General features: G+C 39.9%; 2 protein-coding genes across 3 annotated transcripts; one reads left to right on the top strand and one right to left on the bottom strand.

The window, feature by feature from the left end:
* Positions 1 to 4,470: 4,470 nt before the first annotated feature.
* Positions 4,471 to 12,228, bottom strand: pex3 (peroxisomal biogenesis factor 3). Its single transcript, XM_026142453.2, has 12 exons — positions 12,011 to 12,228; positions 10,501 to 10,632; positions 10,327 to 10,408; positions 10,064 to 10,107; positions 9,784 to 9,905; positions 8,804 to 8,870; positions 8,648 to 8,702; positions 8,317 to 8,455; positions 8,159 to 8,229; positions 7,943 to 8,065; positions 6,892 to 6,988; positions 4,471 to 6,275 (listed from the first exon to the last, which is right to left on the bottom strand). The coding sequence occupies exons 1-12, from the start codon at positions 12,081 to 12,083 to the stop codon at positions 6,192 to 6,194; spliced, it is 1,089 nt and encodes a 362-aa protein (XP_025998238.1). The 5' UTR covers positions 12,084 to 12,228; the 3' UTR covers positions 4,471 to 6,191.
* Positions 12,229 to 12,676: 448 nt separating this feature from the next.
* Positions 12,677 to 16,231, top strand: adat2 (adenosine deaminase tRNA specific 2). Of its 2 annotated transcripts, XM_026142455.2 has the most exons (7): positions 12,677 to 12,806; positions 12,875 to 12,978; positions 14,237 to 14,341; positions 15,377 to 15,527; positions 15,610 to 15,716; positions 15,909 to 15,981; positions 16,135 to 16,231. In XM_026142455.2, exons 2-7 carry the CDS (start codon positions 12,883 to 12,885, stop codon positions 16,161 to 16,163), a joined length of 561 nt encoding a protein of 186 aa, XP_025998240.2. In that variant the 5' UTR covers positions 12,677 to 12,806; positions 12,875 to 12,882; the 3' UTR covers positions 16,164 to 16,231. The 2 variants fall into 2 exon arrangements, with proteins under 2 accessions (XP_025998240.2, XP_080145811.1); XM_080289685.1 differs by having other exon boundaries at positions 12,743 to 12,978; positions 15,919 to 15,981.
* The last annotated feature ends 653 nt before the right edge of the window (positions 16,232 to 16,884 follow it).

Raw genomic sequence — 16,884 nt, forward strand, 5'->3', positions numbered from 1 at the left:
GGATGCTCTTCCTGATCATGGAAAATTTTCAAATAATGAGGAGAACTAGGGCTGCCACAAACGATTATTTTGAGTCGACTAGTCACCGATTATTTTTGCGATTAGTCGACTAATCAGATCATCATCCATTGGACGTACAGCTTAATGCACCAGCAGCATCTGGTCTTATATAACTATCATTAGCTTACAGCTTGAAGTGTTTGTGCTAACTAAAAATAAAGACAAGATGGTAGTTTATTAATTTTTAATGAAATTTGCAGATTGTTTCGGTGAAGTTTAATAAACTCCTTGCTTTCTAAAATATAACAGGACACCGGAGTATATTCTCCAGCGTCTCACACTTCTGATAATCAGCTGTCTGCTTGACAGTTTTAGCTGTGCAAAAACTATAACTTTAATCTCAGCCAAACCGATTTACTCAGGAACAAATAAAATACTAAAGAAAGCCAAACAATAACATTTTTAAGTTATCTAAGTGACTTATATATATGTTTAACCTGACTAGCGAAAGACGGCGGTGGGTTTGAAAACGATTTGCCGGGAGTCTGGTGTTCTCACGGCTCTAGTTAGCCTTGCCCCCGCCTAGCTAACGAGCTAGCGGGTAACAGACGTCTCCGAAAACGTCGGAGCGCTTTTGAAAATATGTGGTGTCTTGATAAACTGAGCAGATATTTGAGGTTTACACAGCTACATTCTCGCCTGAAAATATGTTAAACGTTTATTTTGTGACCAAGAAAGAATAATAAGAGTAAAGTTAAAACTAACTAGCTGCCGCCATTGTTGACAACTGCGCTGGGCTGCGCTATGAATTCTGGGACACAGCTTCTTCTTCTTCGGGGTTTAACGGCAGCTGGCATCCTTGTACATGCAGTGCTGCCATCTTCTGTTTCAGTCCGTTATTACACTCTTAAATCCTACTACTCATTCCTGCGTCTTTTGAGATCTTACAAAGCTTCAAACGATGCGTCGACTATTAAATTAGTCGTCGACGATTTTAATAGTCGACATAATCGTGACTAGTCGACTAATCGTGGCAGCCCTAAGGTGAACAAGTAATCGCTGTGAGCAAAATGCACGGGCTTCAGGCTGCTGTAAATGCCCAGTTTCAGCCATTTTTTTCTACTCTTTGTGCTCTGTCATGTCAGAGTTAGAGGATATATCCCTAATAAGGTCAGCTCCGGCTGTGAATGTGGAAGCCCCACCCACAAGCTGTTTGAATTTTCTTTGTAAAGTGGAGCCAGCCAGAACAAAAAGCTTAAAGGTTTGTTGCCTTTTGAGATGCAAGCCCAGCATTTTCCTTTGGCACTAATGATTCACAGACAAAGACAGATCCTTAATAATAACAAAAGTAAAAGTACTTATTCTCTAGCAAAATGTTCCCATCAGTGTTATTACTGCTGAAGATTATTCACATGTTTAAGGTTGAATTTCCTGTAAATAAGCTACACAGCAATCCACCATATTCTAAAAATCTGCTCAGAAACAGGCATGCCACTTGATTATAATAAGAATTTAATAAGTATATTTATTTCAAACAAACAGCTTGAAAAGCTTGAGTAGAGTGTGACGTGGGTATTTATCAATATCTACAGGCGGATCAAATATTAATGAAAAATAAAGGTGGGACATTAGCAAGACAGATGGTTAAACTTTGTAGATTTAATCAATCAAGTGATTTCTCAGAGATACTAATCTGGTGCTGATGGAACATGCATCTATTCAGCATTACAGTTTTATTAAACTGGACGTGGCAGGAGGTCCCCTCTCAATCATCAACGCTTTCATTAGTGATGAATTATTAAAATGAGTTACTGAAACTTTCATGTGTCTTACATGTTGGCCGACGTGATTAGCTAGACAAAGGTATCTGTTATAACTGAATGCGAGTGCTGATCTACTTGGTAATGCTAGTTGTTTCCACACAAAGTCTACATAGTAACTGATCTCAGAACTGTGAAAGCAGAGACAGCAGCAGCTTGCCTAGCACGATAGTCTCCTATCAGTTTCCTGTCAAACACCAGAGGCTTATCCACACATGCACATGGACAAACAACCAGAAAAAGAAGACTGCCTCTCAACTTCAGAAGCTTCATTTATTTTTAATGGGATACAGACATGCCCATGGGAACGCCCACCTCTGTAATCAAGCGGAAATAATTTTGCTTGCAGAGACAATGGCCGACTGTGGCCACAAGATGGCAGTAATGAAAAAGGTGGTAAATATGCAATAGCGAAGCTTTGCGATGATGCTTGAGATGAAATGAGAGAGATCGTTTTATTTTAATTGATGTTGATTTTTACTTCTCACTAGATAAGCACTGCTTGCTTTGATGGGAAGCCTCTTGTACCCTTGTCTAAATATTGTTGGCTTCCACCCAAAACAAAAGACTTGGCAGTGTGCTGGAGCATAGGCCTGGCTGTGTCAATCTTTTATGCTGTCTGTGCAAAACTCCAATATGGGAACAAAAAGTGGTCAGCTAGAGGAACGGCAAAAATCACTGGGTGATCAAGGTGGCAACACTTCTTATTAGACACTAGTTAGTGATGTTCCTTTCTGCTTTCTATGTGGAGTTTGCATGTTGCCCTTGTACCCGAATAGATTTACGCCAAACATGTCCATGTTAGGTTAACCAATTATTCTAAATTGACTATGGAGTAGATAACATGCTGTGTGACTCTAGATTAAAAATCGAATTCTAACCATAAAGTCACTTTGAGTGGTCGGTAAGACCAAATCAGTGCTACAAAATGTGGTCGATGAAGTCGATGGCACTGGTTCTAAATTGAGCACTAGTGGAAAAGGGTTTTAGTCTTGTGTTTTCCGTTTTGGTTGGAATAGTTGCACATTATAACCACACTGTGATTTTCCAAAACTCTAAAGCTTAACTGGAGCGTTTATGATGGGTTTGATATGTTCGAGGGCATGTGAGCTGTAATCTCTTCAACTTTCTCTGATCAGATTTAACCTTCAGGTCATAATAAACTGCATCAGATCTGCGAGTAAACTTACACTTCTATCAAACTAAATACAGACAACATTACATCAAGTCGGCAAATAGAAAAATTTAAACTCTGATGAAAAAGTTAATCCACAAACTACATCTGAATAATAATAATGACAATATTTAATCTGCTTTCTCTTTTTGTCTTAATTTTCAGTGTGACCAACTTTTTTCACATCATAATGCAAGTTCAGCCAGCCTTATCGTGGTTTGCAATGCAAGAAAGCAATGAGCTGGGCGTTTAATAGCACACACGAAGAGGCTGTCTCAATCTATCCATAAGACTACAGTGGAAACAAAATAATGTGACTGTGATTACAAAATGTTTTATTTCTATTTTAGGAAAATCTTTCCACTAAAGTAAGTAATTAAAAGATTATTTATTCCTTTCATACGTCACAAGAGTGACAATTTTTAACAGCCACAATGATCATTTTCCAATACCAGCATTTTCCAACATGTGGGATCTTATCTGAGGATGATAAGAGCCCACAGTAGAGTGCCCCCTAGTGGCACAAAAACTCCATGACAATTTCCAGTTTGAACCTTTAAAAATACACAAAAAAAAGACAGTATATGAAATCACGTGTCATATGTATTATCTCTTTAATAAATTGATACAAACATACATTTCAGCTGTCATTCAGGACATTATGCTTCAAAAAGGCATAACATCTGTGATTAAATACAGAGTTTTACATTCTCACCCTGCTGCGTTTATTACGCAACTCGGGAACCAGGAACTAAGTTAGTCGGACTGTCACCTGATGTTTCCTCATCTTCTGAGAAGGAAACTAAGTGAAAAATCTGCCTTGACAAACAATTAGTGGAAAGTCAGACTCGACTATAAGGGATGACTTAGAAAACTTAGTCTGACTCGACTAAGTTTTTCTCCATTACAGCTGCAGGAGCATTTCAGGTCATCAAAAGTGATCCCCAACTTTGCTTAAATTAAGACTTTTAGGAGGAGAGATTTTTATGCAGCAGATATGAGAGTGAATACACCTGGCTGGATGTTGTAAATTCTTGCAATCAAAGCCAGATGAGACATAACATATCACACATCATATGAAAACTGTGATGGAGACAGAATTCAAAACTGAAATCTGGCACTGACTTCTCTGCGATCTCATTCCTCTCAGTGACTCATAGGGGCTCAAAGTGCAGTATTTATCACAGTTCTACCTACACGATCAGCTGATCAGGTGTGACTATTTCTTTTAAACTCTTTTGCACATGCACTTCTTCCTCCCCACAACCCGATGGCATCTCAGTGTCAGCTTCACATCTAAAAGCAAACAGTGGCTGCTCCTTTGTAAAACTGCAATCATACCAGCGCCTAACTAGTATTCATTTTAACAAGACTGCATACACGCTGCCATACTAACGGAAAGGCATATACAAGTGTGCATCCTTGTGAGTTGCTTGTGAGTTCGATTTCATAAAACAATTCATCTCACAAACTCAGTTTCTGATTTACCGGATGAATTTTTACTGTTTCAAAAATACAAAAGACGTTTCTTTCTCAGAGGACAGCCCAGGGGTAGGTACACCATCCAACATTCAAAGGTTGGGTTACACTTTTCTAGAAACAATGCAAACAACACACAAAGAGTGCAAAGGTTTGTCTGCCCTTGTTGCAAATGCACACACTGCTGCTCTTTCCATCACCGTGAGAGGTATGCGCCCATGTCTCAGAAAAGGGCCTGATGTAGCATGTGTAGGCAGAGAGTGAAAATATGTAGCACAGCAGGACGACAGGAGAAAGATTGGGCTTTGAATAACAGTCCTGTTGTGTCTATACAGATGAGTCTAAAGCCAAGTGGTCAAATACATGAGCATAAGAAAAATGGGAAAGATTAGAAAGATTTTGCACCAAAAATAACATTAACTTGAAATTAATGAGAAAAATATCTGTGCCATTTAAATAAAATGATGCTGCATTTTCACAAAGACCAGAATATTATACCAATAACTTCAAAACAGGGGAAGCAACTTCATGTGAAGCTAAAGGTTGGAAATAAGCATATAAACAGTTGAAGAAGTGTGACACCTTCTGGACAACAAAGGAACTGCAGAAGTTAGAGTTAAAAGAGCCTCCAAAACAGATCTGTAGCATGAAAACAGATTAAAATTCAATGAAGTCTTTATGTAATTTATAGCTCCATATAAAAACAAATAAAAAAAAAAACAAAACGGTTAACTACACTGGGTGTTTCCAGGATGAAAGACAACGCCATTGGCATGTCTCAGCTATGCACACTGTCTCTTTCCGTAGCTATATACACTGGATTACAGCATTGGTGACATACGACTGTCACTCCCAGCCTGTCATGCTTCACACATATCCTGTTGTGGAGCGCCCCATTTCAACCCAAACCACCACGTCTTTTCCTAAGACCAGCCGAATGAATTTTAGTGCCCAAACTCAACCAGTAAATAGGAGTGAAAACATGTGAAAAAAGGTCCAAAGGTGACACAAACCACTGTGCACTGACTGATCAACCTGTGACCAGAGACCTCACGCCATCAGCACCCTTCAAACCTCCCAATGTTTGTAGAGCTCTAAAAATGGGTCATTTACTCTCATTCCATCACCATGTGACACTCCCAGAATGAAAACAAACATACAGATTTAACTATCCATGACATTTTCATTAGCTTCTTCATCCAAGTTTAAGTTGAAATATTCTGAAAACACCATCTGCTTCAGCAACCCCACAATAAAAAAATACTGATTAATAACAGAAATGTGTCCACACCTGACCTATCTTACAAACAGGCCACTACAGAAGTTTGAACAGAAAAAGAGAAACACACTGTAAACTCTTCTGATCTTCAAACACACAGCTGAGGTGCAGAGCAAACAAAAGCCACCTTACTGGGTTAAATGGGACTCCAGTTCCCAAGCAGCAATGGTCCTAAAGTTGACTGCAGGCTCTGCTCTGACTAAAGACTCAGTGGAGGTCTCATCTTCCTCCTCCCGTTTGGTAATTCATCACGGCGCTGAGCTTGAACACCCCTGCTGTCCTGCCGTGGCCACAAATCACGGAGTGAGAAGTTTGCGAGATGCTGAGGAGGAAAAGTGTCTCAGGAGGAGCTGACAATCCAGGACTTTAATAATCTCCACTCTTCTTCCTCTCGAATCCTCCCTCTGCTTCTCCTCCTCATCTCGTCCAATCCAGACAATTACTTCTGCAGCTCCTGCGGCGTGCTGAAGGTCTCGTAGACATTGGCTGCAAACTCCTTCACCTGGTCGTTCATCAGCAGCTCCTGCAGAGATCGCACAGATTTAAACATGTTTGATTAACATACAACCAAGTTTGTAAGAAAATAAAAGTGAAAATAAACAAATCTCTCAGTTAAAACAATGCGATATGTTGTCTTTGTACAATTTTTTATTAAGTAAAGGATATAAATGATTTGGTTTTATTTACATGTTACACAAATCCTAACTTTTTTGGAAATAAAAATTTTTTATATATACTCAGACAATCCTCTTAAATAATTTCAATCAAAATAAAGGTTTGATAAAGAGCCCAAACGTGCAGATGAATAAGAATAAAATAATCTAAGACTGTTTGAAACACATTAAAGAAAGTGAAACGGATCGTGCAAGATTAAAGATTTCATAACCAATCTGACAGTGATTCTCTAGAACTCATTAACATGTGTATTCTGAAATGAGCAGCAGATTGGAACATGTTTGAACATTACGCTCCCAACAGTAAAGAAAATCAAAAAGCAAACGGTGTGGACAATGACCGATTGACAGATAACTAACAGCCACAGCAGCTGCCTGTTCCAACTGTTTCACCCTGAATCTGGCTGTTTGCCATACTGCACATCACTCTGATAGTTCACTCCACCGTCTGGTGTTCGATGTTACCTGAACAAAGTGACTGGGGGTCTCACTGCAGATGGTGTTGATCTGACCGTTGATGATGGGGATGATCTTTGCCAGCGGCAGACTGACCGCAGACAGACTGAACACACAAACACAGAAAAAGACAGCAAAGTTAAGGTAATGCCCACTTCATGCTAATGTTTGCTGGGAAATAACAAGGACAAAAAAAAACCCCCACCCACCTCATAACACTTAATATGTGTATAAGGAGTGTGTTTTACATTACATTACACATGGCCGGTATTTATGTTCAGACAAAACCGAGGAGTGATCACGACCTAAACAGAATCATATCTAACAACCCCAAACAACCGAAGCACATTAGATGTTAATGTAGTCCTCCTGAACAGGTAGGACTATATTAATGTCCATTTTGGAATTCCAAAAGGAAAAGCTTAAAAAGAACTACCGAAGTACACGTCTGAGACCTGACTTGAATGTTAAAATCTTCTAAATCATTTGTGCATTTTCAGTTTCAGCTTGTGAAACTGGCTCTCTGGTTACCTGTCTAAATCACTGCGTCAACCCACACTTAATATATGCCCTGGTGAGGAGCTGGTTATGCTCAGAGGTTTAGTTTAAAATCGCCAGGAGGGCCCACATTTTCTTATTCTTATACTCGCAGCACATTTTAAATGCAATATCGATTCTCTGCTGGAGGGACATTCACAAGAATGAAATTGTATAAATGTCTTAATATTTGATGGTAATCTGCTGCTTGGTCTGTTTAACACTGCTGGAACTGCAGCTGCTCGAATGCAGGACACATAGGGATTATTTTGTGTGGAAGAATATGAAGTGCCCCGTTTTATGTGAGCAGAATGAAGCAGTTGTCAAGCCAACGAAGCCAAAGAAAGCCCGGCGTTATTGAAATTTGTTCATAGTGTAACCCTCAGGTCACCAAACTCCAGTGACAGAATAATAATATCTCCAGCTGCTATCACATATGTAGGGATTTAATAAGATTTCTCCATGTTTCAAATGCAAATGATAGCAGTAAAACAAATAAATAAAACAGGTGTCTATGGCTTACCTATCAGGTGCACAGCTGGGGGCAGAGTCACTTGGAGGCGGGCGGAAGAACTCGGCCAGGTTGTCACAGAGACGGGAGAAACCTCGGTTCAGACAGACTTTGAGGACAGTGGTGAAGTCTGGACTGAAGTCAGACACAAAAAGCAGAAATTCACCTTTCACAGGAGCACAAACACAATCTTGTTAAAGCATACCTACAGACAGGTGTGTCATTTACCTATCCAGCATGTCTCTAGTCTCGTTAAGCAGCTTTATGGTCATAATGTCATTCTCTGTGAGCCCGCACGCCTACAGGAGCAGAAGAAAAGAGATCTGTAAGACTCTGTAATGGGGTTTTCCCGTGAACGGCAGTGTAAATCTGCTTTGAGCAGTCACCTGATCGGCCAGCACGTTCTCGTCATCTGCAAGCAGGTACCAGGACAGAGACCGCCTCGAGCTGGCCTCCACCTCCGCTCTGATCCAGTTCAGCTGCTGCTCCAGCTCCAGCAGAGACCAGGTCTCCTTCAGAGACACGCTGGAGATGAGAAATAAACCACGTTGATGTTTTGATGATTGATTTTTTTAATTTAAAAGATGCACAACAAAGATCAATACAAAGAATTTGTTCCACATTGTTTTTACCAGCCTAAGCTACGTTGTTAATAACTTGTTCTGTTGCTTTATAGATCACTGATGGATAATGAAGAGAATAATTGTTGCAGATCACCTTCCCAGTGAGCTCTGTACCGCCTTCTTCACTACCGTTATCAGCTCTGCCAAACCTAGTGTGAGACAGAGACAGAAGTCTGTTACTACAAGAGTCCTGCACTGACAGATGGAAACAAGGATTTTACAGGTTTATGCTTTTGTGTCAGTGCTATACCGTCTCCCAGTAGGTGCTGGATACTTGACAAGTACTGCTGCTGGACGTCTGGGGGGGCAAGAGGGGTCTGCAAGCAGACACACAACACAGACACACTCCTGAATAATATTCACCTCAGCTTTAAACAGGCAGAGATTTTTTGAGCCAATCTAAGCTTATTTTAATCAACAGGTCATTAATTAAATCTTTAACGTATTCTCTTCTATGTTATTCAGTTCAGGCAAAAAGCACTGCTGTGCTGCTCTCTTTAATCACAGCCATGTGTTACACTGCACCGAAAAGCTTCACCAGTTTTACTGGGGAATCAAATTAACCTGTTAACATGTTCGTCAGGGAAACCTTGGGTCCTGGCATATGTGGATATCGATTCAAACATTTTCACACAAACCTTAGATAATCTTTCATTTTACAACAGGAAACAGGTTTCTGGTGCAGGAGTCAGTACACAGGATGAGTATTTCCTAGCTGTGGGTACACCAAAATATTACCCGTCTTACTCTCAGACTGACACAAATCAGCATAACTGGACACAAACTGGGAACTAGCAGGTCAGAAATGGGCATTCTCACATTCTCATATCACTGACAGATGTGGGAAATATTTTCTGACATGTACCACCCACCCAAACAATGTCCACCCTGCCAGTGGACATGTATGGAGCATGACAAAGAACCCAAGGCTTTGCCCTGGGCTCCAAACTCTCCAACAGACAAACCACCCCACAATTCATCACCTCAGTGTGGCAGAAACTGCAGGACAGCCCGAGAGGTTCACAACAGGTCAGGGCTTTTTTGGGGAAACCAGGTAATGTTTAAAAGGTGTATTTTTTATGATCATGGATAAATATTATCAGACCGATATTTAACCTGTCTAATATGTATCTCTCTTTCCAAACAGTTTCCAAAACTCCTGACACAGTGAGCTGCAGCTGATCATTTTACACACAGTCAATCAGTTCTAGGAGTCACTGTGCTCCTCACCGTTGTGCTCTTTCCCACTGAGTTATCCAGGTACAGGTATCCTCCAATGATGTTCAGCTGGACTCTCAGTAAAACCACCAGCATACAGGTGCTGTACACCGCCACAACTGTGCGTGTAAAACCTGAACGGAACGACAAGTTCTGTTATCATATTTTAAGTTTTCTTGTGTTTGTTTTTAAATCCAATAAGTCAATTATTATTTATTATTATTAGATTATTTAGAGGCATTTAGATTTTACTCAGATACACTCAGGGACATCTGAACTGAAAAACACTTACTGATGATCTTTAAATCTTCCCAGATCTCCAGTTTATTAGCCGGTCTGTAAAGTAGATGTGAATGAGGGAAATGGTTGTCAGCCACTGTACACATTTATTTCACTACATGAACTTGTGCTAATTTCAAAATTTTATGTTTTCCTCAAGAATAAAATCAACAACTGCAATAATCAGCATAAAATAACAAACAAAAGAAAAATGTAGCCTTAAACAAACTTGTGTACTACTACTGTTTGACCAAGTTAAAGAAGCTTTTTCCTCACTTGGACTTGAGTAGTGTTGTGAGACTTTCTGAGTTGAGTTGCGTGACGATGGCTTCTTTGAGCGCTGGGAGCATGGACAGCACTGCAACACATTTAAAACTTTCACTGTAGTGTTGGTCCTCACCTTTTTCTGTCAACTGTTAGTCATAACCAGGTCAAGTGTAAAATAATTACCAGTCATGTTGCAGGTCCTCTGGTTGCTCTCGAAGTGGAACTGTCTTCTGGCCTGAGCAATGTACTCTGTAGCCTCCCTCTCTTGGATCTCACTGAACTTCTTCTGGGCATATTTACCTAGAAGGTATACGCCTGAGGAGGGACGCAGAGAGCACAATGAGGTCACATCAAATGCAGAAAACTATCCTTGGCTTTGGTACGATGCAAAAGCTAACCAGGATTTGCCCTGCAGATATTTATGACATGGAATAATACCAGAGGGCTGTACTTTAAGTAGCAGATTTACAGACTTGTGACAAATTAAAGGTGTTGAATCACTGTGTAAAATGTAACAGCTGAAATGAGACTTGAAATGGATTCTCCAAGTTTCTCCAGTGCAAGGATAAACACTGTTTTTCAAAAGTATATTCCCTAAACCTAACCATCCAATAATTGTAACTGTGAAAACATTATGGTGCAAATTACATAGGACGAGCCATTGGGACTTCATTAAATCACCTTTAGCACCTTTATGGGGAAAGAATTTTAATTGGTGGGTCACAGGTTGACTGGCTACAGTGGCGTAAGGCAGGCATCCTCTATGTATCACATTTATTTGATCGCAGAACCAAACATTTCCTGAGCTTCGATCAGATTGTTAAGCTATATAATTTGCAGTGCAATCAATTCTGGAGATATGTCCAAATGCGCAGTTCTTTATCAAAATGGCTGGAAAGCCCCATGAGTTGTCCTGCAGGCAGCCCTGTGGAAGCACTGCTTTCAAGATCACCCTTTGGTAAAGGTATTACCTCTAAGATGTACCATTTACTGCAAGATCAGTTAGCTGACCCTCTTTCCAAAGTTAAAAGTTGTTGGGCCCAAGATCCCCCCCACCCCCATATTTACCACTCAGTTTTAAACCAGTAAAGTCAAATAGCCACCGGATCCCACTTACAAATGTGTGCATATGTTACGACTTGCTGCAGATGCTATAGCTTATCAATTAATATGGTAAGTGACACTGAATTTTCCATAATGCCACGTGAGATAAAAGGCCAGCAGTTATGTGGAGGTCAGCGTACACTTACTTAATTTTAAACACGAATAATGAACAGCTACACCAAACTTCATTCATTTGTTGGCTATTTAAAGAGCCCCAAATAAAATACACAGTAAGAACTCCAATGAATAGTATTTAACTTAGTAATCAACTACCACATAAAGCAGTGTTAATTTCGGTGAAACTAACTGGTTTCCTAAAAAGGTATTTTCAATGCAAACACACCTTGTGGGTTGTTAAAAAAAAAACAGGGTAGTTTCACTAAATATTCTACGGCACGATGGAGAAAACAAATTCCGAATAAACCAAGTACCATTCTTTCTTTATGCTTTTGAAATATGGGTTAGCGTGCATTTCTTCCGTCTTTATTTTACAGGGGGATAAAAAGCCCAGTCTAAAGGCTGTTCTGCGGAGTCTGGCGTGTTGCTGCAGTCTTGCATTAGCACGGCGGCTAACAGGAACATGACTTACCTCCAATTAGAGCTCCGGTGAAAATAAATTTCTTTTTATGGCGTTTTATAAAATTCCACGCAGACGAAAACATCCTCGGACAGAGAGAGGGCCACCAACTAAAACAACAAAAACTCTATTTCTAAATTCTTTCTTACTATTTTACGGACATGTTTCGGATAGCAGCTTGCTAACTCTCAAAAGTGCCAAAGTACTTTGGTCATGGTAACTATTGTAATGACTTCCGGTTATTTATGTCAAAATAAAACCACAAGTCGAACTACAGTAGTCATAAAGTGACTTTGTGTCTGCAACAAGGCTCCTGGAAACATTCTTATTTATTTAGGCAAGGAAAAAACACTTAATATTTTTAAATGCTTTTAAAATATACAATACAATGCAATATACCAATGCACATACAAGCTTTGCAAAACTGATACACAAATTTTAAAATAAAATATTTCAAAATTTGACGAAAACAAAAAATGAATATCTAATATATAGATAGTTTTGGGACACTAGTTTGTCACCATCGTCAGACTGGTCTCTGAAGTAAAACACAATAGATTTTTTTTAATCTTATAAGCGAATCGTATCGAGCCCTAAAAATTTAGTTTCTCCCTGTATAAACTAAAAAAAATTTGTTCTTTTATTTTTGGGGGTAAAATCGATAACATCCGGTTTAGATCCCTCCACAATAGTCATCAACTTGACGTCATTAGACCAGAACGAGCGTGGAGCGCAGGTGCAGCGAGTGGTCCGTCCAATATTATCTTCCCCCCACCGGTGTGAGTTCGTTACATCGGCGTGGCTACGGGTAAAACAGGAATTAAAAATTAGCAGGTGTATTATATGCAGCTTTTTTATATTGAGTTTTGGTCACAGCAGTTGAAATGGGAACAGAGGAGGGTAGTAAAGAAGAGTCTGTGGAGCTGTTCTGTCCGAGTGAAGAGGAAATTGAGAGGTGGATGGCCAGAGCTTTTGACATGGTGAGCTCGTGTTTTTAATCACTCCGTTAACTCTTCAGCCGAGTCACGGCGACTTTGTTTGTTTTGTAAAATTTGCAGTTTTAAAGTAATTATTTAATTTTCATTTAAACTACTCGGTATGTGAACTACGAAGTTTCTATTTTTTTATTTGCCTTATTGTATTGATTGAGGTATTGGTTATTTTTCTAGATAATTTTATATAGTAATGCTACTTAGATGTCTTTATTTGTATTTCAGTTTTTCTGTTATAGCCCTCTGATGCCCTTTTTCTGCTGTTTATCCAGGCTCTGATCATGTTTAGGGATTAAGTAGTGATATTATATACAGCTGGAAAAAAGTTTCTTTATAATAGTAAATAATAAATAATGTAAACATTTGTCAGATGTGGTCACACAGGTGTCTCCGTGAACCTCGTGGATGTTTGTAGATAGCACTGTGATCTGTAGTAAACAGGTGGAAGAGAGTGTAATGAAAATCAGAGAAAATCTGTGTGTGAATGAGAACGAGATAGGTGTAATAGTCAAGGTAGACGAGTATAAATACCTGAGGTCAACCATCTCAAGCAACAGACAGTGCACAAGAGAGATGAAGAAGAGAGTACAGCCAGGATGGAGCAGGTGGAGACGAGTGTCAGGGGTGATTGTTGACAGAAGGTCAGCAGCAAGAGTAAAAGTGAAGGTGATGGTAGTGAGACCTGCTGTGATGGTTTGGAGATGTGGCACTGAGAAAAATACAGGAGGCCGAGCTGAAGATGCTCAGATTTTCAGTTGCAGTGAGCAGGATGCACAAGATTAGAAATCAGAGGGAAAGCTTAAGTATTTGGAGATAAAGAGGCAAGGCTGAGTTGGTTTGGACATGTGCAGAACATTTACTGGATAAAGGGTGTTGAATGCAGAGTTGCCAGGCAAGGCCACAGAGGAGGTTCATGGATGTAGTGAAAGAAGGGTTAGTATGGCAGAGGAGGATGATAGAGATGGCAGGAGGCAGATGATCCACTATTATAATCCCTAAATCCTTAATAATTAGTGTATAATGTTAAAAATAATTTCATGTGCCTCCTTTATGATATTAAGAAATGTCTAAAAGTTTAATCTAGAGAACCCTAAAGACACCACGCTCTCAAAGCTGTGAGCTGCAGCCAGAGATCTGTGCACAGGTGTATTGGGGATTTTTCTCTTCTGAAGTTCTTCTTAACACTAACCAATTTTCCATCTTTAGTTGCTTCCTGTTAATTGCCTTTTTAAATGTGTTGCTGCAGGCGAAAGAAGCTCTGGAGAATGGAGAGGTGCCTGTCGGATGTCTCATGGTCTACAAAGACGAAGTTGTGGGGAAGGGAAGGAATGAAGTCAATGAGACTAAAAATGTAGGCAAAGTGTACAGCACAGTTATTTGTCTCTGCAAATGGAGATGTATGTATGAGTGGTCTTCTTTCAAAACTCATAAGTCAACAACTAAGACAAAGCAAAATGAATAAATTATAGAACTGATACATTAACTATTGGTGAGGAGAAGAAGAAATAATATATTGGTATATTAAAATGTAACAAGTTCAATAGTTTGAACAATTATCTGTTCAAACTATTGAACAAACAGGTCCCAGAGGGTCTGGGTTGATGGTCTCTGTACAGTAATCCCCCACTGTGTAGTTTGCTTTGACCGACCTAATTAGTTTCTGTAATCTGCGAGTGTCAGATCAATCACTGATCAATATTTGTCCTTAAGTAAGCCGGTGACTCTGCAATAGTGAGTCCTCTGCAGTGAGAGCCCATAACTGAGAAAATCCTTTCATGGTGTGAACAGTTTTCCTTCCAAGTAAATGTGGCTCAAACTAAGGAAAAGTCCCCGCTGTCCCTGCATCATGTCTGATGAAAGATGAGCAAAAGGGAAAACACTTTGCTCCTTTTATTTGGTTGCTTGGGTCATTTTTGTCTTAAAGTCTGAATAGCATTATTTTTAAAGTCCATACAGGTACAGGAAATCCTTTCAGCTTTACATTTGAGTGCAAAGAGAGATGGTATCAAAAAGTGTTTTTACTGCTGAAGAAATTCAGAGTTAAAGCGTCACCTTATCTGGACCGAAGTGCAAAAAGTTCCCACCTGACCTCCACAGAATCAGCTGTGCTTTTTTGTTTAATGATTTCAGCCCATCTCATTAAATTACAAAGAGTCTTTTGTAAGTTTTGAAAGTTTCAGGGCTGAACCTCTGTTTAAAAACTGCAACCAAATCAATTTAAAGCCACTCTAAGGGTCACACTCGCCATTGGCTTTTGAGCATCAGTATGATGGGATATATCAGAGTTTCAATCAGCTGTTTAATGAAGTAGAGGAACAAATACCTGAGTGTCAACACGATACCTGAGGTTTGCATACGTTTCTTTGTGCGTGGTGGTTTTTTTCAGGCCACTCGGCACGCTGAGATGGTCGCTCTGGATCAGGTCCTGGACTGGTGTTGGCAAAGCAGCTTGGACGTGAAGAGCGTGTGCGAGCGGATAACGCTGTACGTCACCGTGGAGCCATGCATAATGTGTGCTGCAGCGCTGCGCCTCCTCAGTATCCTCGCCTCACCTCTCTGCTAGTGTGTGTGTGTGTGTGTGTGTTGGGATTCAGTTGTTGTTCCTTTACCAGCTGTCAGACATCCCCGTGATCGTGTATGGCTGCAGGAACGAGCGTTTCGGAGGCTGCGGCTCAGTCCTGGATGTCTCCTCTGCAGACCTGCCTCACACTGGGACCCAGTTCAAGGTCAGTGTTTGCTCCTGATGTCTTTCTGGATTCCGCCTGCATGTTTGTGGAGTAGTTTGTGCTTCCTGCAGCTGAGTTCAGAAATCTTTAGGCAAGCAGATCAGCTCCTTTTCTGAATGGGATGTTCAAGAGTTACATGAATGTAAAGTCCTTGTGTGGTGCAGTGTGTATTATATGTGTGTGTGTGTTCAGTGTATTTCAGGTCACAGAGCAGAGGAAGCCGTAGACATGCTGAAGACTTTCTACAAACAGCAGAATCCAAATGGTGAAAAACAAAACCACTCTGCATGTCTTTTTTTTCTCCTCCTCATGCTCCATTATCAAAATGTTTTATATTTTCATACTTTACTGTTGCTTTTTTTACACTATTATTCCTTCTCTTCTTTTCTCACAGTGTTAAACTTTCTGTCTGTTTCAGCCCCCAAACCCAAAACAAGGAAGGAGTGATCTCCAAGAAACATCCTATTACAAGGATTTTTTTATAATATTATTAATTAAATTATATTTTACATACATTTTTGTCTATTGTTTTTTTTTTTTACTATTTGTCTAACCTTTTCTTTACCTATTAATATGACCTTAATAAAGGACATCTTATTTACAGTTAGAATTTAGCATTAGTGTTTCTGTTCATGCAGACTGCCACCAGAGGGCGCTATAGACCAGCGGTCTTCCTGTCACTGAACCTCCACATAGAAGAAATAAAACTATAGTCTTTGGACTAATAAATACTATATTTAAAAGAAATTTATGATATTTTCCAAAAGTAAAGGCTCAAGAATGTCAATAAGAAATAATTTTTAGGAAAGAGGAGGCAAATCTTCACTGGATGTTGTGTGGGTGAACTTTACACGCTCTTTTCTCCGTCTTGCGTATTGATTTGTATCGTTCAGAAGCACACTCTTGGCCTGCTTCAGCTCTAAATGTGATGCATACCACTTCCTGTGATATTTTTCCGAGAACGAGTCAGGCAGTGTGAGAAACTAAGGAAGTGTGCCTGAGAGCGCTTCTCAACGGGAGTGACCTTCACAGCTGCTCGTATAAGAGAAACACACATGCTGACACAATTCAGCTCGTTTCACTTCCTCTCAGACACACACACACTCTGTGGTGTGTCAGTTGGTAGCATTAGCAGTTAGGTTGTATTGACAGTGTCTGTGTGTGCGTT

The sequence above is a fragment of the Astatotilapia calliptera genome, chromosome 15, assembly GCF_964374335.1.
Source record: "Astatotilapia calliptera chromosome 15, fAstCal68.1, whole genome shotgun sequence".
NCBI classification, from domain to species: domain Eukaryota; kingdom Metazoa; phylum Chordata; class Actinopteri; order Cichliformes; family Cichlidae; genus Astatotilapia; species Astatotilapia calliptera.